A 26,897-nucleotide genomic window follows, 5' to 3' on the forward strand; every position below is an offset into this window, starting at 1 on the left:
CACTTTGGAAGGCTGACGCAGGCGGACTGCTTGAGCCCAGGGGTTTGAAACCAGCCTGGGCAACACAGGGAGACCATGTCTCTACAAAAATTTAACTAGCCAGGTGTGGTGGTGCGCACCTGTGGACCCAGCTACTCTGGAGGCTTAGGTGGGAGGACTGTTTGAGCCCAGGAGGCCAAGGGTTGCAGTGAGCTATGCTTGTGCCACTGCACTCCAGCTCGGGTGACAGAGCAAGGCCTCTAAGAGAGAAAAAAGAAAATAAATGAGGTACATTTCTACATATTACTTTTTTTTTTTTTTTGAAAAGGGGTTTTACTATAACCCAGGCTGAAGTACAATGGGGCGTGATCTTGGCTCACTGCAACCTCCACCTCCTGGGTTCGAGCAGTCCTCCCACCTTGGCCTCTTGAGTAGCTAGGAACACAGGTGCACACCACCACGCCTGTTAATTTTTGTGTTTTTTTGTAGAGATGGGGTTTGCTACATTGCCCAGGCTGGTTTTGAACCCCTGGGCTCAAGCAATCCACCTGCCTCTGCCTTCTGAAGTCCTGGAATTACAGGCGTGAGCCACCACGCCCAGCCTCATTTCTATATATTACTATGAATTGGTCTCCAGGGCATATTGTTAACTGCAAAAAGCCAGGTGGCAGAAAAAAGCGCGTAAAATATGCTACTGTGAAAGACAGAGACATTGATATGTAACCAACTTACAGGTTTTAAATAATGGAAGGATAAGCCATAAATTAAAGTTATCCACTGTAGGAAGTGATGCGATATAAACTAAATTTCCTTGAATATACTTTTTTTGGTAGATCCTACTTGGAACCCGTGTAAGTATTTTACATAATTTTTTTTCCTTTTTCTTGAGACGAAGTCTCACTATGTTACCCAGGCTGGAGTGCAGTGGCACCATCACAACTCAGTGCAACCTCTGCCTCTCAGGATCAACCGATCCTCCCGCCTCAGCCTCCCAAGTAGCTGGGACCACAGGCACGCATGGCTAATTTCTTCTGTTTTTGGTAGAGATGGGGTTTCACCACGTTGCTCAGGCTGGTCTCAAACTCCTGACCTCAAGTGACCCACCGACCTCAGCCTCCCAAAGTGCTGGGATTACAGGCATGAGCCACCATGCCCAGCCCTAATTTACATAATTATGAAACAAGATTTGGGTTTTTTTCCTTGAGATGGGGTCTCACTCTGTTGCCCAGGCTGGAGTGCAGTGGTGCAATCACAGCTCACTATAGCCTCAACCTCCCCAGGCTCAGGTTCTTTTTGTACTTTTTGTAGAGACGGGGGTCTCACCACGTTCCCAAGGCTGTTCTCAAACTCTTGGGCTCAAGTGATCCACCAGCCTTGGCCTCCTGAAATGCTGGGATTTAGGTCTGAACCACCACGCCTGGCCATAAAATTAAATGCCAAAAGCAATCCCCCCAAAATAACAAATAATATGGCATAAAGAAATCCAAATCCGGCCGGGCGCGGTGGCTCACGCCTGTAATCCCAGCACTTTGGGAGGCCGAGGCGGGTGGATCACGAGGTCGAGAGATCGAGACCATCCCGGTCAACATGGTGAAACCCCGTCTCTACTAAAAGTGCAAAAAATTAGCTGGGCATGGTGGCGCGTGCCTGTAATCCCAGCTACTCAGGAGGCTGAGGCAGGAGAATTGCCTGAGCCCAGGAGGTGGAGGTTACGGTGAGCCGAGATCGCGCCATTGCACTCCAGCCTGGGTAACAAGGGCGAAACTCCGTCTCAAAAAAAAAAAAAAAAAAAGAAAGAAATCCAAATCTGTATCCAGTCGGTGACATGTTCACATGGAGAGGAACTATTCTAGGTGACCTTAAAACACAAGGCCAGGCACAGTGGCTTACACCTATAATCCCAGCATTTTAGGAGGCCAAGGCAGGAGAACGGCTTGAGGCCAGGAGTTTGAGACCAGCCTGGGCAACGTGAGGATACCCCATCTCTACAAAAATAAATGAGCTGGGTGTGGTGGCAGGCACCTGTGGTCCCCGCTACTCGGAAGGCGGCAGTGGAGGTTGGAGTGAGCCTAGGAAGTCGAGGCTGCAGTGAACCATGACTGTGCCAAATTGCGGTGCCAGACTAAGTCCTTGTCTAAAAAAAAAAATCCACAGTCATCTGAATGTACATCCCTGGACCGAGGTTTCTAGTGATTGTATCATTGGGATTGCGTCGCGATTGTTATTCTGGGACTGTGACATAAAGCAAATGAATATCTCTGCCAGTGTAGTTGGGAAGCTGGATATTTTTTTTTTTTATGTTTGTTGGTGTCTGATTGTCTTCAAAGATAACCTGGATTTTAAGACTGCGAATCTAGGCCAGGCGTGGTGGCTCAGGCCTGTAATCCCAGCACTCTGGGAGGCCAAGGCAGGTGGATCACCTCAGGTCAGGAGTTCGAGACCAGCCCGGCCAACATGGTGAAATCACATCTCTACTGAAAATACAAAAAGAGCCAGGTGTGGTGGCATGTACCTGTAATCCCAGCTAGTCAGGAGGCTGAGACAGGAGAATCACTTAGAACCTGGGAAGCAGAGGCTGCAGTGAGCTGAGGTTGCACCAGCCTGGGCAACAGAATGAGACTCTTGTCTCCAAAAAAATAAAAAATAAAAAATAAAAAATAATTGATGAAATCAGTCTTACACATCTAGATTCTCACAGTCTTACACATCTAGATTGTCAATCTTTAAATCCCTGTAGACCTGAATGTGAAGTATCAGCATGAACTCACAACAGTTTATCTTGAAAAAAGAAACAATGACCAACCCAAGCAATGGGCACCCAGCACCTCGAATTGTGTCTTTAACACCATTTCCCACTACAAGGAACCAGAGTTCCTTGGAAAGACCGAATTGGATCAAGCCTCTAGGTTAGTACTGTCCAAGGGAATTTTCTGTGACAGTGGAAAGTTTATCTGCACCATCCAACTGGTAGTTATTAGCCATTTGTGGCTATTAAGCCTTTGAAATGTGACTGTTAAGCTAAATTTTTCATTTTAATTATCTTAAGTGTAAATAGCCACATGTGGCCAGTAGCTTCCACAGTAGCATCCAGTAGCCATGTACAACATGGCTCTAGATATAACTACCAAGTTCCAGGAAAAGGCAACAGAGGAACACGCAAAACACAAATCCTGCTTTCTCACCTAAATATTGCATGAGGGGAGGAAGAAGAACCTACAGATTAAAACAAACTCAAGAGATATATGAACCAATCAACTCTGGGGTTCTGGAATTTGCTTCCAAAAAATCCAGGTCTAAAGAGGGGATGATGAGCTGGAGTGAGGATCCAGATGGGTGACGGGCATGGGCCTGCACTGGGCAATGTTCTCTCCACTTTCATACATGCTGAGAATTCCCCACAGTAAAAAGTCAGACACAGGACTCTAGGATCAATCTCTTGCCCCTCCCACTTCTGGAAGAGCAGGGGAAAAGTGGCCTAGAGCGGAGATATTTCACACTTACACATGAAATACTGGAAGGCCTTGGACTTCACAAGGATATTAATGCCTATTTGAAGAAAAGACATGGTAAAATGTAAATTTACGCACATGTTCCCCCTACCGAGTCCTTTATTATTATTGTCTCCTTCCGGGCAGGTGCAGCCACCTACCACATTCTTCATGCATGTAGGTAAGCATGGTCTTTAGCCCAGAGCTGAAGGAAGGAGGGTCCTTCTCAAAGAGTGGTACCCACACTTCTGCTCAGACCCCCAGACAAGACTGCACTGACTATAGCTGCTCTGGGGAGAGCCGGAGCAACCTGGAACTGAGAGCAGGACAAAGCTCTGCTGACCACTGCTGAAACTGGCATGAAATTAAGGGGTAATTGTCAGGTACATAATATGAGCCCCCAATTTCAAATTTTCAAACTTTACACTACACAAGCATTATTCGAGAGGTCATGCAAAGTAAGTATACATCCTGCCATAACAGAAGGGTAAAAATACTGGATCAAAAGGCAGATTACAGAACAGAATACATGTCACCCTTAAAAAAATGCACAGAAAAACAGCACAGAGGGAAACACATTAGAGAATTAACAGTGGTTATCTCTGGGTGTAAATTTCCATTTACTTCTAATTATCTTGGAAGTTTCTTCAATGAGTATCTTTGCTTTTGTAAGAAAAAAAAAAAATTCCCCAAATGTCTTGGTTGGGTGAAGCTGCCCATTTTGGTTGGGTTAAGTTACCCATTTCTCTCCTCATCTGTTTCCTACCACACTTATGCCCCTGCTGGGGTAATCACACTGTCTTCACACAGACATTCAGAAACACATACCCACCCATCCACCCACCCTCTGAACCTGCTCCTCAGATGCTCATCTGTGGTCTCTGAAAACCTCCAGCTGCAAGCACCTTCCATATTCAAGCCCACTTGCCTTTGAAGATGAGGAGCGCCGTTCTGGGAAGCTCATCAAACCAGTGCTCTCTGTTTTTCTTGGCCTGGCAGACAACAGGACCAGGAGGGAGGGTGTCAGGGCCAAGGACCAGAGCCCAGCCCTGGAACCAGGATGCTGGCTTCCTTTGCTGTTCACCCTGCTAAACTGGGGAACAACGTTAGCCTTCAGGGATCTACATGGGAGCACAGCCAGCCAGTGTGTACCGAGTGTTTACAATGTGCCATGCAGGGGCATTATTTTTGTATAACCCTGAAGATAGCTCTGTTGGTAGGGATTATCATTACGCCTCTTCCCAGGTAAGACAAGCCTCAGAAAGGCTCGTTAACCTGCCTGATGTCGCACAGTGACTAACGGGGTCTACGTGAGATTTGGTGCTGTTAACCATGACACTGCATCACAAATGTAAGGGCAGATATGGGGGCTGGGGGCCACCTGTGATCCCTGAAGTATACCATGCCAAGCTGAGGGCTGAGCTGCGCTAGCAAGGAGAGAGCTGGACCCCGGGGTGCCCCTGCTTACTGCTCCGCTTGGAGATCTGTCTGTCCACTCCTTCTATGGTCTCAGAGGAGCACTCACCTTCCACTTCAAAGCAGCAACTTCGTAGATATCATAAAAGTCCTTTAGGCTGCCGTAAGCAAAATGAAAAGGGACAAAAAATTCAGAATGCAGTTCCCCTGAGCTTCGGTTCTCTCACCTGCCTGCCTATGAACACCTTTATAGGGCGAGGGTAGGAGGAAGGGAGGGAACACCGTGTGGGTCCCAGCACCTCAGTGCCAGGGATCCTTTATCTGCAGGCGTTTGGATCTCCTTCACCTTGAGGTACTACAAATACATAATCCACTCAGTCTACACCAACTGCACTAACTGCAGACAGTGTCAGTGCCCTGGAGAGCAGCTGCTGGAGCACTAGGATTCTAAGGAGGACGGAAACTTCGCCTTTTAGCAGGGGCCTTCATGCAACACCTGGGGCTGCAAGTTCAGCTCAAACAGGGCTTGTTCTCCGCCCACAGCACACTGCTGTGGACAGGGCTTGGCCATCAACTGCCTGGAAGGCCAATTCTGCCCCGGGAGATCTCTCGGCTCAGCCAGCTGTGTGGGGGGGATGGGGGAAGTGTATTCACCCTTCTCTGTCCACCGGCTCACATGGGACTATCCTACCCCACTGGCGGTTCGAGGGCCAGCAGCTGGGCCAGTCCACTTCATGAGCCAATACACTCCTTTGTTCTCAACTCAGTTTGAATAGGATTTGTGTTGGATTTTTGTCACTTGCAAAAGGAATCCTGATGAACGCAGTCTGTCAGTCTACATGAATAAACCCATCTCTGTGGAAGAAACTGAGTCTCTGACAAGCCTATAGGGCCTTCACATGCCCCAGTTCACCCTAGACATGAATGCCTTGTCTGGCCATGCTGCGCCCACCAGGCATCTGCTCTTACCTGAGCAGGGGTGTGTTGTTCTGATTCAGGGCCTTAAAGGTAAGATAGCGCTCCCTGGCACTCATCCGGGGCTTGTAGAAGCGCATGAGGCCTTCAAACTGCCTGTAGGAGATGCCGGCGGGCCTCTGGGGGAGAGGAAGGGCAGTGTGGAACCCAGACCACTCCCCTTCCCTTGGGGCACCCAGTCCAGATCCACTCCAGCTCTGCTTATTCTCCCAAGGGCAGGGCTCCTGGTTTCTAAAGTTGCTGGCCTGGCCATCCGACCATGCTTGGGGGTCCTCCGGGCAAGCAGGGGAGGACAGGGCCCAAGCCCCTCCCCGGCCCATGGCTCCTACCCTCTGGCTGACGAGCAGGCGGTAGGCATGCTGGATGGCGGTTCGCTTGTGCAGCAGCAAAGACTTGAACTTTCGTTTCTCGATGTCATTGAAGGTGTCGAACACCACAGCCAAAAGCTGAGGGAGAGAAGCACAGAGCCCTGGTTCAGGACCTTGAGTGGTTGTGGCAGGGGGTGCAGGGGGGCACGGGTTCATCATCTAGGCAGAACTCATCCAGTCACTCCAGAGAGGCCCGGGAGAGACCTCTCTGAAGCACCCTCTCGTCTGTGCCTCAAGATGTAGGAAGCTGATCTCCCAAGTCTCAACAGAGGAAGGCACTTTGTTCTGCTTGTAAATGTTCCTCCTCAGATACATGAAGGCACTGGTAATCTCTCCCAGGCCCCCTCCACTTTCCCACACTCCCTTCCCCAGTTCCAGCTATGGCTTGTCCTAGGCTGGGCAGGGGCAAGCCAGGAGAGGAGAGAGTAGCAAGAGGGACACATCTGGGTTCTGAGCCCAGTCTGACTCCCGCCAGTGGCAGGAGGAGGCTGCCGGCCCACTGCCCTCCTGACCTCCGAGCCAGAAGGACCCTTCCTTCCCCTGCCCCTTTGTTACTTCTCTTTGTGAGTCACTGTGTCATGTGTGGCCCAGGAAAAAAGGGGATGAGAGGCTCTGCATGCACGGAAGTAACGTTCTAGAGTTGGCTGTGACCAAAGTTAGCTTATCAGAGGGGGATGGAAGGAGGGGGAAGAACTTGAAAGAATCCTTTTTAGAAACATTTTCTTTGTCTTTTAAACATGTTTTAAAAAAATTCTCTGGTCCTTTCCCTTAAACTGGACCCCCATTTTTTCTCTGTGGATCAAAGGTCACAGGGTACCTTTTTCTGTAAAGGGCTCGACAGCAACTGTTTTAGGCTCCCAAATGATTTCTGCTGCAACTACTAACCTGTGGTCATATCATTAGATCAGCCAGAGATGATACATAAACAAATGAACATGACTGTGTCCCAATAAAACTTTATTTGCAAACCTAGGCTGTGGGCCAAATTTGGCCAGCAGGCCATACTTTGTTGACTGTCGCCCTAAATTTTCACAGCTCTTAGTATATTATAAATTAAATCAACTACAAAGAGGTATTCAACATATTTCTTTTCGGTTTTGAGGAATTAAAAAAAAATATTTTCTCCTTTTTAAGACTTAAATTTTGGCCAAGCACGGTGGCTCACACCTATAATCCCAGCCCTTTGGGAGGCTGAGTTGGGCAGATCACCTGACGTCAGGAGTTCGAGACCAGCCTGACCAACATCAGAAAACCCTGTCTCTACCAAAAATACAAAAATTAGCCAGGCATGGTGGCATGTGCCTATAATCCCAGCTACTTGGGAGGCTAAGGGAGGAGAATCACTTGAACCTGGGAGGTGGAGGTTGTAGTGAGTCAAGATTGTGCCACTGCACTCCAGCCTGGATGACAGAGCGAGACTCGGTCTCAAGGAAAAAAAAAAAAAAAAAAAGACTTGAATTTTTAGATTTCACAAGTGTACCTGGAGAAGATGATTTTCATTGCCATACTGGGCCTGCCTGTGGTGACCGGTGTGAGAATGCTTTGTGGAAGCATAAAAATAAACACGAGACTTGATCGGAAGTCTCTCCCCGATAGTCCTGTCATGGATGTGTGGTCTTGGCACCGGCCTAACAGCCTGGTGTTGGACGTGATCTGTGACGGCAGGGACATTCCTGGTGGCTGTTCACACCTCCACAAATACCCTCAAAGTTCCCTGAGCACAGGAGCTTTGCGTTCTCCTTCACAGAATGTGTTCTATCCTGGATTTTCTGATTGTTCCTCAGAACTGGGATAGAAATATGTAAGAAACACTATAAACAACTATAAACAACTAGTATAACAACTATATTTTTTGTTTGTTTTTGATATGGAGTCTTGCTCTGTCACCCAGGCTGGAGTGCAATGGCAGGATCTCGGCTCACTGCAACCTCCACCTCCTTGGTTCATGCTCTTCTGCCTCGGCCTCCCAAGTAGTTGGTATTACAGGTGCCCACCACGAATGCCCAGCTAATCTTTGTATTTTTAGTTGAGACAGCGTTTCACTATGTTGGTCAGGCTGGTCTCGAACTCCTGACCTCAGATGATCCACCCACCTCGGCCTCCCAAAGTGCTGGGATTACAGATGTGAGCCGTTGCACCTAGCCCAGTACAAAACTACACAGGTTACACATTGTATTAGATGTTATAGGTAATGCAGGATGATTTAAAATACACAAGAGGATGAATACGCACAATACTAGGCCATTTTATATAAGGGACTTGAGCATCTGTGGATTTTTGTACCTACAGAGGGTCCTGCAAACAATCCCCATGGACACTCAACTGTCTTTGTCTGCTGTAAGAATGGGAAGGTCCCCAGGGTCGCCTGAGCTTAACATCCAGCACTATCAGCAGCAGCAGCACTGCCCCAGTAAGGATGTCACCCCCAGGAACTGGATGAACTCCTGAAGTCCTGACAGGGCATTCCCCACAACACTGCGCCTGACTGTGAACCTAGGACTTCCTGCCCCAACGTTCTGCCCTGGGAGGTGGAAAGCAGTCCCCACTTCTCCACTCCTGTGGTGCCCAGCACTGCGTGGGCAGGGGCAGGCTGCTCCAGCATAGTACTCACCAGGTTCATGATGAAGTACAGCTCGATGGAGAGGTACACGATGAAGAAGACGCAGGACCAGGGGTTCCGGGAGTAGGAGGGCATCATCACATCTGGGAAACTGTATTTGTAGAGGGTGACCCAGCAGGCCCTGTCTGCCTATCTCCATCCTCTCAGAGAACATGAGGCCTTCCCAGCCTCCAACCCCAGTTCTCCTACTCTCATCCCTGGGCGCTGTGCTCAGCAGGCCAACTCTGTCTCCCAACAGCACCACAGCACCTGCCCTTGCTGGGATGTGGAACAGACTTTGCGGAAAAGAGGAGGCGACCTCAGGGCGGCAGCAGAGGGTCAAAGGCAAGGCAGAGCCTGCACTTACTTGGCTGTGGTCAGAAGGACAAACAGACTGACGATGCTGTTCTCCAGGGTGCTGAAGTACTATAAGGAAAGAGGGGGCAGAGGCGAGGTTGGGGCCAGCCAGAGCACACAGCCACCAGGAACGAGCTGTGATGGGCCACGTGGTGCGCCCTGCCACGCCCACTCCTGTGTCTCTCAAGGAATCCCTGAGGGAGGTAGAGGAAAAAGCAACCTGCGGTGCAGAGGCCTCCCCCTTCCTGCGGCTGAGGCTTCTGGCAGAAGCAGAATATTGGCTTGTGGGGTGTTTTTTTACCCAGGGAGTCACATGTCTGGGCCATTCGCCTGCCCCCCCACCCCCTCCCCAACCCCCCGCTCCTCTGCCAAAATGTTCCAATGGTCCAAACCTGATCCTGGCAGCACCCCTTTCAAGAACAGAAAAGGGGACCCTCAGCTCTCAAAGAACGCAGTGGTCAAGTGTGAGCATTGGGAACTCCCAGGTGGAGTGCACACACAAGCTGTGATGAGAAACCAGGCAGGGCCCCCTTCCCCATATGGCTACAGGGTCACACCGGCCACCCGTCTGAGCAAAAAGCCCTCCATAAAAGAGACAGACAAATGTGCTGATTACTTACGGGGTCTGAAGGGTTAGGGGAGAACAAGTAGAAACCTAGAAGCAGGCGGAAACACAGACAAACGAAAGGATTAGAGCAGAGGTCCCAAAACCGGGGTGTCAAAAGGACCAGACAAATACATGCACATGAACGCAGCGGGTCAGGAAGAGCAGCAGGGACTGCTGGGGACCGCAACACCCCGAGAACACGCGCTCCGTCCCAAGGGAGCCGCGACTGCTGGGGACCGCGGCACCCCGAGAACACGCGCTCCGTCAGAAGGGAGCCGGGGCTGCTGGGGACCGCAGCACCCCGAGAACACGCGCTCCGTCCCAAGGGAGCCGGGACTGCTGGGGACCGCGGCACCCCGAGAACACGCGCTCCGTCCGAAAGGAGCAGGGGCTGCTGGGGACTGCAGCACCCCGAGAGCACGCGCTCCGTCCGAAGGGAGCAGGGGCTGCTGGCACCAGACACTTGCCACCACACAGCAATGTGCTGGGCACTATCGGCTCTATTCTTTCAAAAGGCTGGAAGTTTGTGTTTTTGTGTAAGATCTAATTTTAAAATGCTGGCTCAAAGTTTTCAGACCAAACAAAACCCCTCTGTAGGCTAGATCTGGAATCCAGGCTGCTGTTGTTTTGCAATCTTAGGTTCTGAGAACATGACAGCTGAGTGAAATTCCAAAGGGATCTGCTGCTCCCCTGCCACCAGGGTCCCAGGGTAGGAATACCATTCACTCCTCCCTCCTGGAATGGGTCACTCCCTGAGTCCCTGAACTCCTGAGTGGGAAAAGGGAGAAACTCTGCCCTCAGGGGAAATCAGCCCCCACTCCTGGAGAAGCAGAAACAAATGAAATTCTACCAAGAGTTGGGTGGTGGGTGGGAGGAAGTGAGAGCCGTGACTCAGGACAGGGCAGTCACGAGGCCAGGAAGGGCTGGCCCCAGCTCCAGCCTCAGAGTCAGGACTCTAGTTCCACTGTCCTCACCATCTGCAGAATCTTGGTGCAGGGACCCTGACTTTCCCAGCCGAGTGCCGCGACCTCCGATATCTACGCCCTGTGACTCTGTGTGGCTGTCACAGTCAGCCCCATCTGAAAAACCAAGCCCTCCTGAGTGAGCAGCCTGTCACCCTGCTGTACCCAGTGAAGCTGACGCATGCTGTCTCTCAGGGCCCAGGCAAGCGCCTTTGAGAAACTGTCAAGCGTGAGCACTGGGAAACACACGGGAGTGCTCACGGTGGTGGGATTCGTGATAAGAAAAATGTCCAACAGAGAGCAGACAAACAAGCTTCGGCATACTTGCTCCGCTCCAGTGGAAATGAATAAACGGCATCCACATGTATCAACAGGAGTGCATTTCAAAAACACAGTGCTGATCGAAAGAGCAACGTGTAGAAGAGGACATCCATATTATATAACCACTTAGAGACGTTGTTTAAGTGTGCAAAGAAAGCAGCATCATTTCTTGGTTGCTTGGGGAAATGTAAATATGACGTAAAATAGAAAGATGTGCCTGGGAACAATAAGCTTAGGATAGGGGGTGCCTTTGGGGAAAGCGGGAATCACCATCACTAAAGGTTACAAACGTGCCTTCCATTTTACTTCTAATACCTCACTTCCTAAGCTGGATGGGGGTCCATGGGTGTTCATGTTATTATTATTAATTTGTTATTTATTTTTGAGACAGGGTCTTGCTTTGTTGCCCAGGCTGGAGTGTAGTGGCGCTGTCACAACTCCCTGCAACATCTCTCTCTCCATGCTCAGGTGATCCTCCTGCATCACCTCCCGGGTAGCGGGGACTACAGGTGCATGCCACCATGCCCAGCTAATTTCCGTACTTTTTTTTTTTTTTTTTTTTGTAGAGATGGGGTCTCCCTGTCTTGCCCAGGCTGGTCTTGAACTCCTGGACTCAAGCAATCTGCCTGCCTCAGCCTCCCAAGGTGCTGGGACAATCAGCATGGGCCACTGTGCCTGGCCTACTTTTAAAACCTTTCTGAATTTCTAAAACTGCCTGCTCTGGTCTGAATGTTTGTGTCCCCTGTCCCCAATTCCTACACTGAAATCTTAGTCCCCAAGGTGACGGCATCAGGAGGTGAGGCCTGTGGGAGGTGAAGAGGTCATGAGAGTGAAGTCCTCCCGAATGGGATTAGTGCCCATATAAAAGAGGCACCAGAAGCCAGGTGCAGTGGCTCCCGCCTGTAATCCTGGCCCTTTGGGAGGCTGAGGCAGGCAGATCACTTGAGGTCAGGAGTTCGAGAGCAGCCTGGCCAATATGGTGAAACCCTGTCTCTACTAAAAATACAAAAATTAGCTTGGCGTGGTAGCGGGTGCCTATAATCCCAGTTACTCAAGAAGCTGAAGCAGGAGAATAGCTTGAACCCGGGACAAGGAGGCCCCAGAGAGCTGCCTTCCACCTTCCACTATGTGAGGCTGTAGCCAGAAGGTACCACCTATGGACCAGGAAACAGGCCCTCACCAGACACCGCAGCTGGCCCTTGATCTTGGACTTCCAGATCTCACAGCCTCCAGAATGGGCAGAAATCAACTTCTGTTGTTTATAAGCCACCCAGTCTATGGCATTTTGTTACAGCAGCCCAAAAGGACTAAGACACTGTTAACACTGTCAACTAATTTTTCTTCTTTTCCTTTTTTTTTTTTTTTTTTTTTTTGAGACAGAGCCTCACTCACTCTGTTGTTGCCCAGGCTGGAGTGCAATGGCACGACCTCAGCTCACTGCAACCTCCACCTCCCAGGTTCAAGCGATTCTCCTGCCTCAGCCTCCCAAGTAGTTGGGATTACAGGTGCGTGCTATCACGTCCAGCTAATTTTTATATTTTTGTAGAGACTGGATTTCACTGTGTTAGCCAGGCTGGTCTCAAACACCTGAGCTAGGTGATCTGCCCACCTTGGCCTCCCAAACTGCTGGGATTACAGGTGTGAGCCACTGCGCCCAGCCCAAAATATTTCTTCATCCACCGTGAACTTGCTTTTCAAGTGTGCCCGGGCCCGGGGCGTGGGAACTCACCAAGGATGGCGAAGATGATCATGAAGAACAGCAGCAGCAGGAGGATGTCCATGAAGGGCGGCAGGGACTGGAAGATCTGCCGCAGGTTGCTGGGGAGAGACATGGGTCAGTTCAGGGGAGGCACCCGCTAGGGCGGGCCGTCTGGGACTCCTTGTCGAGATGGGAACCCAGTGCTTCTGACTCAAAATACTAAACCGTGTCACACCCTGGTGTGATATCGTGCTTCGTTTTTTCGGCAAGTGGCTCGAGATCCCCACTCAGTGGGTGACGGGGAGGAACTGGGGCAGGTGTGGCACATAGCCACCTCTACCTCGTGACAGCCCAAGGAGGCGAGTGCCCTGCAGGGGGCAAGGGAGCAGCAGAAGGCCAAGGGCATGGCCTTGGGCACAAAGGTCAGTTTCCAAGAGCAGGATGTGGAAGGCATGAAGACACTTCAAGGCCCTAGGGTTAGTCCGAGGACACGGCGTGTTTCAGTCCTGGGCCTGTTTCAAGGACACTGAGTCCTGTTTCTAGCTTTGAAGATGGGCACAGAGAATGAATTGCAAGCCCACTCTCAGCAACAGTAGCCCAGCCAAGGAATTTTCCAGACAGAGTCTTCCAAATTAAATTTTGGTCGTGGCTCGGTCCGGTGTGAGTTCAGTGCTACAGCCTCAGTGGAGGTGGCAGGAGAGCCTGCTTGTGTCACATGGGCACTGCTGAGCTGCCTGCATTTGGTTAGATAACACGCTTAGAGCGAGGACGCAGCTCTGGAAGGCTGCGGATAAGACGGGAAAGAGCCCTGGACCCAGAGGCGGCGAGCCTACACTGCGGCAGGAATACCGCCTTCCCTGCGTGTGGGTGGGATGGCAGAGGGAGGCTGAGTGTGCGGGTACTCCATCAGCATGCAGGGTCCACCTCATCACTAACTGACTCACAGTCTCCTGCCCCACTGGCCCAGAGGTCAGGCCACACCAGAATGGCGACTGTCTTCCCAGCTTCCCACCCAGGCCTTACCGCCGGACGCCGCCGCAATACCGACAGTCCACCAGGAAGATGCAGCGCAGTGCCCGGGTCACCCGCACGTGGGACGTCTGCCGTACCAACACCACGATGGCCTCGACGAACTGCACCACCAGCACTGAGGTCTGCAGGCGGCAGGCAGGGAGCACCGTCAGCCCAGCCGCCATCCTGCAGACCTGGGACGGGCGGCTGGAGAGGCAGCGCCTGCTCTGGCCTCAAGAGGCCTTCCCTCTCTCCAGCCCTCTCTCATACTTCCTGCCCACATCAGGCAGCCCCAGGAGAGGAAACCTCCAGCTGCTGGCACAGATGTGTGGTACCAGGGGAATGAGATGAAGGGGACGGCCCCAAGCAGCTTGACTGCTGGTATCCACTGGGGAGGCAAAACCTCCACCCTGCCAGCCCTCCATCAGCCAACCCCGCTCGCACCAGGGATCCGGGCCTGCCGCTCCTCTCCATCTCTGCTTACTTGGCTACACTCGCCCAGAGCAGCACACATGCTCCACACTCTACAAAGTGCCACCCTGACATGCTCCTACTCACGCCACTCTTTGCGGCACAGAGAGAAGACACACAACACTAGGGAAGGTGAGCCTAGGGGCAGGGGGCAGACAAAGCTGGGTGTGAACCCCGCATCTCTGGATAAACGTAAAACAGAGAGAGCAGCACCTCTCTCTCCAAGGTGACTGCACCAGTGCCTGGCATGTACAAAACACTCCATCACATGAGCTGCTGCTGGCATCACCAAGGCATCCAAGTGCATCACCATGGCAGCACTGGCAAGGCTGAGGGCATGGTCAGGACAGGGACCCTAAGGTCACACCTCTGAGCGTGGACTGGGTCCATGGTGGATTCCGAATTGTACCAAAGAGACAGGTTTGAAGGTGACATGGGAGAAGAGGCTGCAAGGAGAGGGACAGAGGGACGGACAAATCACCTTGACCATGGTCCGTTTATGCCGGATGAAGGTGTGGAGGCCCAGCCAGCGTAACTTCATGCAGAGTTCAAACACTACTACCATCAGGGCGAACAGTTCCAGGGTGGCGTGGACCTGAGACCAAAGGGTGTGGGGATGCATCATGGCCAGCCCAGCCCACGGCCCCTCCTTTTTGCCTGACCCTCCCAGGACCTGGGAGTGCCCCAGGACATCCTCCCAGCACACATCAAGGTTACAAAACCTGGCCCTGCATGCCGAAAGGCACAGCCTTGGTCACAGGGCTTTCCCCAGAACAACTCAACAACAACTCAGCATTTCTGAAACTGACATGCTGGTACAAACCGTGAAAAATCAGGAAGGAGCCTGAAGTTCAAAAGTGCATGCCACCATGCCCAGTTAAGTTTAAAACAAATTAGCTGGGCATGGTGGCATGCACTTGTAATCCCAGCTACTTGGGAGGCTAAGGCAGGAGAATCGTTTTCGCCCAGAAGGCAGAGGTTGCAGTGAGCCGAGATCATGCCACTGCACTCCAGCCTGGGTGACAGGGAGACTTGGTCTCAAAAAAAAAAGAAAAGAAAAACAAGATAAAATTTAATATCTAGCCTTGTTCTAAGAGGGATTTCATGTAATTTACAAAAGATATATAAAAGACACTAAGAAAGCTTGAGAAATAAAATCCAATAGTCAAACAAGGACTGTCAAGCACAGAGCAGCCCCTAAAACTCTTAATCCCCATTCTGGATAAAAGGACAAGAAGGCATGGAAAACCCTCAGCTGGAAAACCTTCCCAGCAAGGAAGTCAAGGGCTCCTGGGGAAACAGACTCAGGAGAGCTCCTCCTCCTGGGGATGGGGAGTTGTGGGGCCTGTGGACATTCCGGAGAGCAGGCGCTAACAGAGTGAAGGGAAAGGCGGAGGGGTTTCAGCACAGGGGACGGCATGGGGGAGGCGTGCAGAGGAAGGCACGAAGACTGGCTGGAGATGGGAATTTCTGGCATGAAGAGGGAGAAACAGGGAAACTGAGTCACGGAGGGCCTCGGCGGCCAGGCTGGATAAGTGCTTTCTAACTCAACAGGCACAAGCTTCCTTCCCTGCTTCTGTGCCTCCCACACACTCCTTGATAAGGGACAAGCACACCTGCTCTGGTCCCCACTGAATGATGACCGGGCCTGGGCATGGGGACATCTACGGGTCTGGAGCTGCCCAGGAAACATCCTTGCCCTCCCACAGTGTCCACACCCAACTGCTTTCTCCTCTGAGGCTGGAGATAGAGCGGTGGGAGTGTCCATTGGGTGCCCTGCCCACCCAGAGCCAAGGTGTGGACACTGGTCCTGAGCAGGGCCAATGGGACACTTCCCCTCCCTGGAATTTACTGGGGGACAGAATCCCAGAGAGACAGAGTTAAGGCCATTCACTCCAGCAGGAACACCAGGCATTTCTGCCCCCAAAGCCTCTATGACCGCCTCGTGTCTCTTTTTTAAGTCTGTTGGCAGTATCTGCCCTCCCAGAATGTTCCTTTTTGCGGTTCTGTCGCTTGTCCTGAAAGCTGTGGCTCCCAGTCTCCCCACCGGGTGTGAGAAGCATGTGCACTCACGTAGATGCCAAGCCGGAGCGCAGGGACAGCAGGGGCCTCGCACAGGGAGAGCAGCAGCAGCAGCAGGGCTGTGGCCAGCTCCATCAGGTAGAAGAGGTGATTGTGTGCAAAGAGGTAGGCCGCCAGCGCCTTGGCATCCTTGGGGTGGGTGAAGAACTTGTCATTGTTCTCGCCTTCCTGAAAAGATGAGAGCAGTGTGGGTGTGTGAGCCCGGAGACCTGTCCAGCGCCAAAGAGGAGTGGCGGGCAGGGGAGGGAAGTAGGTTCCAGACAGGCAGAGAGAGATTCAAGCCAGAGATAGAAGATGCAAGAAAATCAAAATGGTCTTCACAAAACTGCACACTGGTCAAGTCTCACTCCTGCCTGCTGATGGGCTCAGGAGACTTGCTGCTTCTTACAAACCACTTGGAGGAAACAAAGACTAAAAAGGTCCTGAGACAGCCGGGTGTGGTGACATCCCGGCTACTGAAGAGGCCAACACAGGAAGATCCCTTGAGCCACGAGTTCAAGTCTAGCCTGGGCAACACAGCAAGACCCCATCTCTTAAAAAAAAAAAAAAAAAAAGTGGGGGGAGCTGGGTGCAGTGGCTCACACCCATAATCTCAGCACTTTGGGAGGCTGAGGCAGGAGAACTGCTTGAGCCCACGAGTTTGAGACCAGCCTGGGCAACATAGTGAGACCCTGTCTACATATGCCTGTGTTGGCACATGCCTGTGGTGCTAGCCACTTGGGATGCTGAGATGGGAGGATCACTTGAGCCCAGGAGGTCAAGGCTGCAGTGAGCCAAGATCGCATCACTGCACTCCAGCCTAGACGACACAGCGAGACACAGTCTTTAAAAAAAAAAAAAAGGCCGGGCGCGGTGGCTCAAGCCTGTAATCCCAGCACTTTGGGAGGCCGAGGCGGGTGGATCACGAGGTCGAGAGATCGAGACCATCCTGGTCAACATGGTGAAACCCCGTCTCTACTAAAAGTGCAAAAAATTTAGCTGGGCATGGTGGCATGTGCCTGTAATCCCAGCTACTCAGGAGGCTGAGGCAGGAGAATTGCCTGAACCCAGGAGGCGGAGGTTGCGGTGAGCCGAGATCGTGCCATTGCACTCCAGCCTGGGCAACAAGAGCGAAACTCCGTCTCAAAAAAAAAAAAAAAAAAAAGACAGAGAAAAAAGACCCTGAGAGGAGGTAAACAGAAAGAGGCACCTACAATCCCCTCAGAGGCCAAGTTCTCCCTCTAGGAGTGCCCAGCAGAGCGTAAAGAGCTCAGGGGCCTGGGAGGAACCAGATGAGATGAGCCCTGGCTTCCTACCCCTTCCCTGAGGAACATCAGGAAGCTTCCTTCATCTTTGAGCTCAGCTTCTTCAACGACAAAGGCACTAACATTAGTGATTCCTCCTGGGGCTATCGTGAAGAGAAAAGGTGAAGACATTTGTAAGGCACTTAGGGTGGTGCCTGCCACATGGTCAGCTCACTGCAGGTCTTCACTATTATCGTAACTCACATGAATATTACCAGGAAAAAAGCAGCCCGGTCAGACCCTGTAACACCCATCAACAGCTACCCAGAACAGGCGCAGTGGCTTGTAATCCTAGCACTTTGAGAGGCTGAGGCGGGTGGATCAAGGTCAGGAGTTCGAGACCAGCCTAGCTAACATGGTGAAACCTCGTCTCTACTAAAAATAGGAAAATTAGCCAGCCATGATGGCAGGCACCTGTAGTCCCAGCTACTCAGGAGGCTGATGCAGGAGAATCATTGAACCCGGGAGGTGGAGGTTGCAGTGAGCCAAGATCTGCACAGTGGCGTAACACTACTATACATGTTTACTTTACTATACATGTTTACATCACTACTATATGTTTACTTACTTCATATCCTACTTCATTTTAATTGACAAATAATAATATTATATGGGGTACAATGTGATATTTTGATATATTTATATGTTACGTATTTTTTTTTTTTTTTTTTTTAGGCAGACTCTTGCTGTATGACCCAGGCTGGAGTGTGGTGGTGTGATCTTGGCTCACTACAACCTCTGCCTCCTGGGTTCAAGCAATTCTCTTGCCTCAGCCTCCTGAGTAGCTAGAACTACAGGCGCATGCCACCACATGCAGCTAATTTTTGTATTTTTAGTAGAGATGGTGCTTCACTCTGCTGCCCGGGCTGGTCTAATTCTTGTATTTTTAGTAGAGATGGTGCTTCACTCTGCTGCCCAGGCCGGTCTCGATCTAACTCCTGAGCTCAAGTCATCCACCTACCTCGGCCTTCCAAAGTGATGGGATTACAGGTGTAAGCCACCGTGCCTGGCCCATTCTCACAAACTTATTCTGGGGAAGTCCCTGCCTGTAGTTTGCAGAGTGACTGTGAGTGAGTCACTTCTTGAAGCTGGATAAATTGCTCCCCTCATTAGCAAAATACCAAGACCAACCGCAGACTTGGTAGCAAACCTGGCAGAGGCAGGCATGTCAAAGGGAGCAAACAGCTTGGCTGTCAACAGAGGGTAAGTTGAACACAGTTCTGTGCTCTGTATACGGCTGTGGTTTTCACTACCACCTCCACGGCCACGGCAGGTGGGCAGGGGGTCACACACAGTGGCCTGAGAAGCATCTGGTTTGAATATCTAAAAAAATTTACTTATTGGGCAATTTCTTCCAACAAATAGCCAGGAATGAAGGTCTTGCTACAAGAACCACTGACATGGGGAGCTGAGATTTTAACTCTAGGACTTGGAATTGTCCCAGAAGAAGCCGGGTGCGGTGGCTCATGCCTGTAATCCCAGCACTTTGGGAGGCCCAGGTAGGTGGATCACCTGAGGTCAGGAGTTCAAGACAAGCCTGGCCAACATGGTGAAACCCCATCTCTACTAAAAATACAAAAATTAGCCAGGCGTGATGGTGGGCATCTGTAATCACAGCTACTTGGGAGGCTAAGGCAGGAGAATCGCTGGAACCTGGGAGGCGGAGGCTGCAGTGAGCCAAGATTGCACCACTGTACTCCAGCCTGGGTGACAAAGCAAGATTCTGTGTCAAAAAGAAAAAAAAAAAAAAAAAAAAAAGAAGGAATTGTCCCAGAAGAGACGAGGGAAATGAGGTCTCCACTAACAGATGGAAATATTACCCATGGCCCTGGGTCATGATGAAAACCCCAGAGAACACTGGCCCTATTTCCTGGATGCTGATCATACATTAGATTTGGAAAAATAAGGAAGGTTGGTTGTAGCGACTTCTAGGCCTTTGCTCTCTGCTCCCTGGGGTCCAAGTCCAAACAGAAATGAGTACTGTTCCAAAGGCACCAGGACTGCTAAGCATGCGGCTCCAGAGGGTAGGTGAGTTAACAGGTAAAATGTGGGAGGAGAGGAAAATGCAGACACCAGACACCCTCAAAGCAGCAAGGGTCAATTATCCACACATACGAGCAACCTGGCTCACTACAGAGCCTGCAGCCCAGCTACGAGCGCAAAGAGAAAGACCATCTTGGGCCTGGCACTGTGGCTCATGCCTGTAGTCCCAAAACCTTGGGAGACCCGAGCGGGCAGATCACTTAAGGTCAGGAGTTCGAGACCAGCCTGACCAACATGGTGAAACATCATCTCTACTAAACATACAAAAATTAGCCAGGCGTGGTGGCAGGTGCCTGTGCTCCTAGCTACCAGGGAGGCTGAGGCAGGAGAATCACCTGAACCTGGGAGGAGGTTGCAGTGAACGAGATTTCATCACTGTACTCCAGCCTGGGCAACACAGTGAGATTCTGTCTCAAGAAAAACAGGCCATCTCATCCTCTAGGAATAGCTGTCAATAACTGTTCACAGAAATCCAAGTTTTTCTTTAACTAATTTTTTTTAAATGATGGATTTTTGGTAAAAAAATAATTTAAACAACACAGAATTACAAGGCAGTAAAAATTCCATCAGCCAGAGCTAATCACCTTTAATCTTTAAACAACTTTCCAGATATGCATGGGTATCTGTACACACACATACCACATGCATATGCCGCTATATGACATCGGTTTGAAATGATCATACAACACCAGCTGTTCCATAACCACTTTTTCCCACAAATACATGGCCCATTTTCAAGAAGATGCACAAGGTCAGTTCATAAATGAGGCAACAGCACACACAGTAAAGAACATCATCTGGAGGCTAAACAGTTTAAATCTGGAGCACTGCAACTCCCTAGCCAGGTGGCCTTGGGCATCATTTGGCCCCCGAGTCTCAGTCGTCACATCTGTCAAGTGGGAAGTGATCACTGCAGCCTCGGAGGCTTGTTACAAGATTAGCAGGTGCCCCCTTAAAGTCCCATATTTTCATTATCAATGTCCTACCTGCTTAGGAAAAGAAGGAATGATCAGGATCCTTAGGGCTTCAACCATTCTGTGTCTGTGTTCTGACCTATCCCATGCTCTTATCCAGCCTCGGAGAAGGCGCTGTGCATAGGTGACCCTGCTAGGTCATTAACAGGTATTCCTGAGCTTGTGACAATATTCCTGAGCTTGTAACAAAACATTTCTGTTGCCTTCACTTGAAACAAAACGTGATTGTTTAGGTGAATATGATGCTGCACGAACATATGAGAAACAGATGATTGAACAACCATCAAATAAATGTCTACATTTCATTAAATCTTTTTTTGAGACAGGGTCTCATTTTGTCACCCAGGCTGAAGTGCAGTGGTGCAAACACGGCTCACCGCAGCCTCAACTTCTTGGACTCAGCTGATCCCTTCGCCTCAGTCCCGCAAGCAGCTGGGACTACAGGGCATGCAGACCACGCCTGGCTAATTTTTGTATTTTTTGCAGAGATGGGCTTCTGCCCTGTTGCCAAGGCTTGAATTTTACTGCATCTTTTTTAAATGACAAAACAAATACTTGCAGTGGAGAGCTGCTTCAGATAAGAAAGATTAGGGAAAATTATGATTCAGATGAATTTAAGAAAAAGTCTATTTCCTCTTCCAAACTCTTACTCACTGCACCCCAGAAATTGAAATCTGACATGACAAGATTGGCAAGACAAAGATTAAAATGCCACCATCAGCGGGGCCGTCAGTAAAGAGGCAATACATCCTGTGGAGAAGATTCTATGCTGAACACCAAGGCCCTACAAATTGTTGATGCCTTCTACCCGCTAATACCATTTCTTAGAATTTCCATTTCTTTTACTTTTCTAGCAAAATAATCCTAGATGTAAGGGGGTGGGGGTGCTAAGTATAGATTGTCCTTGGATTAGAATTTACAATAAGGGAAAATATTCAAGATTATCAGGTTAAGTCAGTTAGGATAATTTACCTGATATAATTTAAAGCTATTTAAATAGCCAGGTGTGGTGACTCACGCCTGTAATCCCAGAACTTTGGGAGGCTGAGGTGGGCGGATCACCCGAGGTCAGGAGTTCAAGAGCAGTCTGGCAACATGCTGAAACCCCACCTCTACTAAAAATACAAAAATTAGCTGGGCATGGTGGCGCGTGCCTGTGGTCCCAGCTGCTCGGGAGGCTGAGGCAGGAGAACTGCTTGAACGCAGGAGGCAGAGGTTGCAGTAAGCTGAGATTGAGCCACTACACTCCAACTCCAGCCTGGGTGATGAAGTGAGACTGTCTCCAAAAAAAAGCAAAAAAAATGCTTATGCTGTATGCTATGGAAAAAAAAAAAAAAAAGAAGACTATAAAATTGCAGATACTGTATGACTTTTAAAAATTATTTTAGAAAACAGATGTATTAATATACATTTTTTTTAAACCTGAAATAATGTTGACAGTGACTGCCTTAGGTGAATGTTTATTTTTCTTGTATCTATATTTATTATAATGAGGATGTATTACTTTCACATGAAAATATTTTTTTCAAAGAAAGAAAAATCCTAAAATAGCAAACAGGAATGCAGTGACAAGTTAAACAAGAATAAAGCTAAATCATTCAGTATGTAAAGAAGAATTCCCTCCTGAGAACGTGGCCTCCCAGTGTGCCCTGAGAAGAGGGAGGGTGGCAGGGAAGGCCAAGTGGACAGACTCTGGGAATAACTGTGGGGCTGACACAGCCCCAAACAGAGGTCTGAAGACAAGCCGGCGGTCTTCCCCTGTTGAGCACAGTCAGGTCAGCCCCCCCATCTTACGAACCTGAAGCTCACACAGGAGCAGCAGCAGCATGAACCAATGGTGGAACTGAATTTCTAGGCACCTAACAGAGCCCGGGCTGCCCTGCCCCACCGCCAGGTGCAGAGAACCGCCAGGGCCTGACTGGAGATACTCACCTGGAGGTAGATTGCTGCCTCTTGGTAATTCATCTCCCAGTTGTGTGCGGGGCTGGAGGAGGAACTCTCACCCCCAGAGCTGAGACTGGGTACCTGGGAGTCATGGATGGCATAGCTGCCGCCATCTGCAGTGGAAGAGGAGAGAGATTTACTTGGCACCCAGGCTTAAGAGCATAAAGACACCATTCGGCAGAAGAACAGCCTGGCAGTCCCTTCCTATGCTCATATGGACATCCCGTCATCTTCAAATCAACCTCCATGCTATGCACTGATAGTGGCAAGAACTAGCACAGCTGGTTACAAATGTTTTCCTTTCTCTTGATAAGTGAATGAAGCAAGTACAAAAGAGTACAAATTGTGTGCTATCTAACGTGTACGAAAGCGAGGACACAGGAAAACATAAATACATCGACTTATCTTTACCAAAAGAAACACAGGAAGGAAAAATGAAATGCCAGTGAAATTGGTTGCCCTACAAGGGCTATGAGGAACAGGGAAGACGGATCCTTTTTGAATACTCAGACGCTTGGAAACATATTAATATTCTACTTAGTTAAAAATTAAAAACAACTGCATTTGTCCCCGGGTGCAGGGCCATCTGTTGCTCTTCCCTGCTGGTGGCCACGCCCTCCTCTCCCAGCAAGGCTGGGCCATCTGTCTCGGCAGAACATCCTCCCCTTGCCCTCTGTCAACATTGTTTGGCTCTGGCTCACTCCACCCCTGGCTCCGGGCAGGTGACCTGGGCCTGGCAATGAGCCCCTCGTCTCCCTTGGGCCCAGGGATTGGTTCAGGCATGGCTGTTGACCCAAGTCCCGCCAGTGACAGCTGAACTTGAAACTGTCCCCGGGCCAATTAGGAAGGAGGGGCTTTTTCCCTGTTGTTGCTGGCGACTGCCTCCGCCACCACATGGGAGAAACTTGCCTGAGAAGGACGTCAGCAGAGAACAAAACAATAACCAAGAGATAACGCTGACACCAGCTGCATTCCTGAAATCCAGCTGTGCCTGAAATCTACCCCTTAATTTCCAAGATCCAAGCTGATAAAGAGATCCCATTTGAGTCTGAGTTTGGTTTGCCAATAATCCTGAGACTCTACTGACACAGGAAACGATGCCACCAAACATATGTTTGTGAATTGACTGGAAAGAAGTGAATCTGAAAGAGAAATCTGTAAATCCATATTGTAAATAATCCACCTGAAGGAATGTAAAGAATCTAATGTTTTGGGCTAAGCATGTGGCTCACAGCTATATAATACCAGCACACTCAGGTGACACGAATCATCTGAGGTCAGGAGTTCGAGACCAGCCTGGCCAACACGGTGAAACCCTGTCTCTACTAAAAATACAAAAATTAGCCAGGTGTGGTGGCAGGTGCCTGTAATCCCAGCTACTCAGTAGGCTGAGGCATGATAATAGCTTGAAGCTGGGAGGCAGAAGTTGCAGTGAGCCAAGATCTCACCACTGTCCTCCAGCCTGGGGAAGAGAGCAAGACTCTGTCTCCGAAAAACCCAACAAAACAAAAACGAATACTAGGATTTGCACAGTTTGCAGGAAGCAAATGGGTAAGGCTTACAACCAGGCAGAGGACAGCTCAAGGGCTGCTGGGTTGCAAAAGGTCCTTCTCTTGATAAGTGAACTGCCAGTCAAGAGCAACCAGGTTTAGCCACATGCAACTTACTTCCCCAACTCCCCACTTTTTTTTTTTCCTCCAAGACACCAGGTCTCACTTTGTCACCTAGAATGGAGTACAGTGGCACGATCATGGCTCACTGCAGTCTTAAACTCTTGAGTTTAAGAGATCCTCCTGCTTCAGCCTCCCAAGCAGCTAGGACTACAGGCATGCACCACCACACCTGGCTACTTTTTGTATTTTTATAGAGATAGTGTCTTTGTTGCCCAGGCTGGTCCCGAACTCCTGGACTCAAGCAATCCTCCTGCCTTGGCCTCCCAAAGTATTGGAATTACAGGTATGAGCCTCTGTGCCCAGCCAGTCCACCCTTTTTCTTTTCTTTTTTTTTTTTTTTTTGAGATGAAGTCTTACTCTGTCACCTAGGCTGGAGTGCAATGCCGTGATCTCAGCTCACTGTAACCTCTCAAGTGATTCTTCTGCCTCAGTCTCCCGAGCAGCTGGGATTAGAGGCGCTTGCCACCATGCACTGCTAATTTTTGTATATTTAGTAGACACGGCATTTTGCCACGTTGGCCAGTCCGGTCTTGAACTCTAACCTCAAGTGATCTACTCACCTCAGCCTCCCAAAGTGCTGGGATTACAGGTGTGAGCCACCATGCCCGGCCAACCCTACCGATTTTTAAAAACAGTTTCACTAAGGTGTGACACAATAAACTGTATATATTTTAAGTGTATCATTTGAGTGACCTACGTGCATATCTGCAAAATCATCACAACAATCAAGATAACATATCCACCACCCTCCTGTGCCTTCTTGCCCATCCATGCCCAGACAATTACTGATCTGCATTCTGTGACTATTACATGAATCTGCATCTATTATATTATTACATGATGCATTATATAAATGGAATCACACAGTATATATTACTTTTGTTTGGCTTCTTTCACTTAGCATAATTATTTAAAAATTCATCCACATTGCACTGTGTAGCAACAACAGTTCATGCTATTTCTTTGCTGAGTAATAGTTTGTCCATTTACCTGTTGATGAACAGTTAAGATTGTTTCTAGTTTTGGCTTATTTTAAATAAAGTTGCTCTGAACATTCATGAACATTCATTCCGGGCTTTGTGTGGACGTATGCTTTTTGTTTCTTTTGGTAAAGAACTAGAGATGAAATAGCTAGATCACATGTTTAACTTTTCATGAAACTGCCAAACTGTTTTCCAGAATGATTGTACCACTTCACATTCTCACTAGCAGTATGTGAGAGTTCTAGTTCCTCCACATTCTCACCAACTGTTGATATGCTCACTCTTTTTAAGCTTTTTTTTTTTTTTTTTTTTGACAGTCTCACTCTGTTGCCCAGGCTGGAGTACAGTGGCACTATCTAGGCTAGCTGAAACTTCCACCTCCTGGGTTCAAGCAATCCTCTTGCCTCAGCCTCCCCAGTAGCTGGGATTACAGGTGCATGCCACCATGCCTGGCTAATTTTTTTATTTTTATTTTTAGTAGAGATGGGGTTTCACCATGTTGACAAGGCTGGCCTCAAACTCCAGACCTCAGGAGATCCACCCACCTTGACCTCCCAAAGCGCTGGGATTACAGGCATGAGCCACTGTGCCCGGCCAACTTAAGCATTCTAAAAGGTGGGTAGTGGTATATCATTGTTTTTCATGTTCCTTGCTTGAAATGTGCATTTCCCCAACAGTAATGTTGCACATGGTTCCATATGTTTATCATTTGTGTATCTTCTGTGAAGTGGCCAGATCTTTCACCTTTTTCTTTGTTGTGTTATCTTATTAAAATTTGAGAGCTCTTTTATACAATCTGGATACAAGTCTTTATCAGATACATGATGATTTGCAAATATCTTCCTGTTTGTGGTTTGTCTTCTCACTCTTTAACAGTGACTTTCAAAGGTCACCAAAACAGAAGTTTTACAAATTTTGATGAAGGCCAACTGATCCATATATTCTTTTCTGGATGAATACTTTTGATATTGTATCTAAGAAATCTTTGCCTGCCCCCAAAGTCATAAAAATTTCACATCAGGATAAGGAAAGGAGGATCACTTGAACCCAGGAGTTCAAGACTAGCTTGGACAGCACAGTGAGAGCCCATCTCTACAAAATAAAATAAAATAAAAAAGGTTCCACATCAAGGCACAGTGGTGTAAGCCTGTAGTCCCAGCCATTCAGGAGGCTGAGGTGGGCGGATCACCTTAGCCCAGTTTAAGCCAGCCTGGACAACACAGAAAGACACTGTCTTTAAAAAAGAAGAAAAAAAAAAAAAGATTTCACATCAATACCTCAACGTCTTGACTACTGTGGATTTACAAGTCTTAAAATCAGGTAGTGTTAATCCTCCAACTTTGTTCATCTTTTTTCAAAGTTGTTTTGGCTAGCCTGGTCCTTTTGAATTCCCATATAAACTTCAGAATTAGTCAACTTCTTTGTCCCTAATCTAGGAGTCAAAAAAACAAAAACAAACAAAAAAACCAGCCTGGGCAATATAGTGACACGCTGCCTATACAAAAAAAAAATTTTTTAAGCAAAATTAGGCATGGTAGCATGTGCCTGTAATCCCAGCACTTTGGGAGGCTGAGGTGGATGGATCGCTTGAGGTCAGGAGTTGAAGACCAGTCTGGGTAACATAGTAAGACCTCATCTCTACAAAAATAAAAATAAAAAAAT

At 49.2% G+C, this 26,897-nt stretch overlaps 1 protein-coding gene across 3 annotated transcripts in view; it reads right to left on the reverse strand.

Annotated features, from left to right (window-relative positions):
- Window positions 1-26,897, reverse strand: part of TPCN1 (two pore segment channel 1) — a 76,825-nt gene that overhangs the window by 12,810 nt on the left and 37,118 nt on the right. For all 3 annotated transcript variants that reach the window (XR_745403.3, XM_003932223.4, XM_074402193.1), the window contains exons 3-15: window positions 22,568-22,692; window positions 16,327-16,503; window positions 14,735-14,848; window positions 13,795-13,925; window positions 12,802-12,890; window positions 9,803-9,837; window positions 9,193-9,251; window positions 8,838-8,937; window positions 6,188-6,304; window positions 5,853-5,977; window positions 4,993-5,041; window positions 4,396-4,459; window positions 3,481-3,525 (exon numbers count right to left, since the gene is read on the reverse strand). Coding sequence is in view for 2 of the 3 variants with exons in the window: in XM_003932223.4 (XP_003932272.1) it covers window positions 3,481-3,525; window positions 4,396-4,459; window positions 4,993-5,041; window positions 5,853-5,977; window positions 6,188-6,304; window positions 8,838-8,937; window positions 9,193-9,251; window positions 9,803-9,837; window positions 12,802-12,890; window positions 13,795-13,925; window positions 14,735-14,848; window positions 16,327-16,503; window positions 22,568-22,692 (1,230 nt within the window). In the remaining variant the exon portion in view is untranslated. The remainder of the gene's footprint in view (window positions 1-3,480; window positions 3,526-4,395; window positions 4,460-4,992; window positions 5,042-5,852; window positions 5,978-6,187; window positions 6,305-8,837; window positions 8,938-9,192; window positions 9,252-9,802; window positions 9,838-12,801; window positions 12,891-13,794; window positions 13,926-14,734; window positions 14,849-16,326; window positions 16,504-22,567; window positions 22,693-26,897) is intronic.

Source organism: Saimiri boliviensis, chromosome 7 (genome assembly GCF_048565385.1).
Source record: "Saimiri boliviensis isolate mSaiBol1 chromosome 7, mSaiBol1.pri, whole genome shotgun sequence".
Lineage (NCBI taxonomy): Eukaryota > Metazoa > Chordata > Mammalia > Primates > Cebidae > Saimiri > Saimiri boliviensis.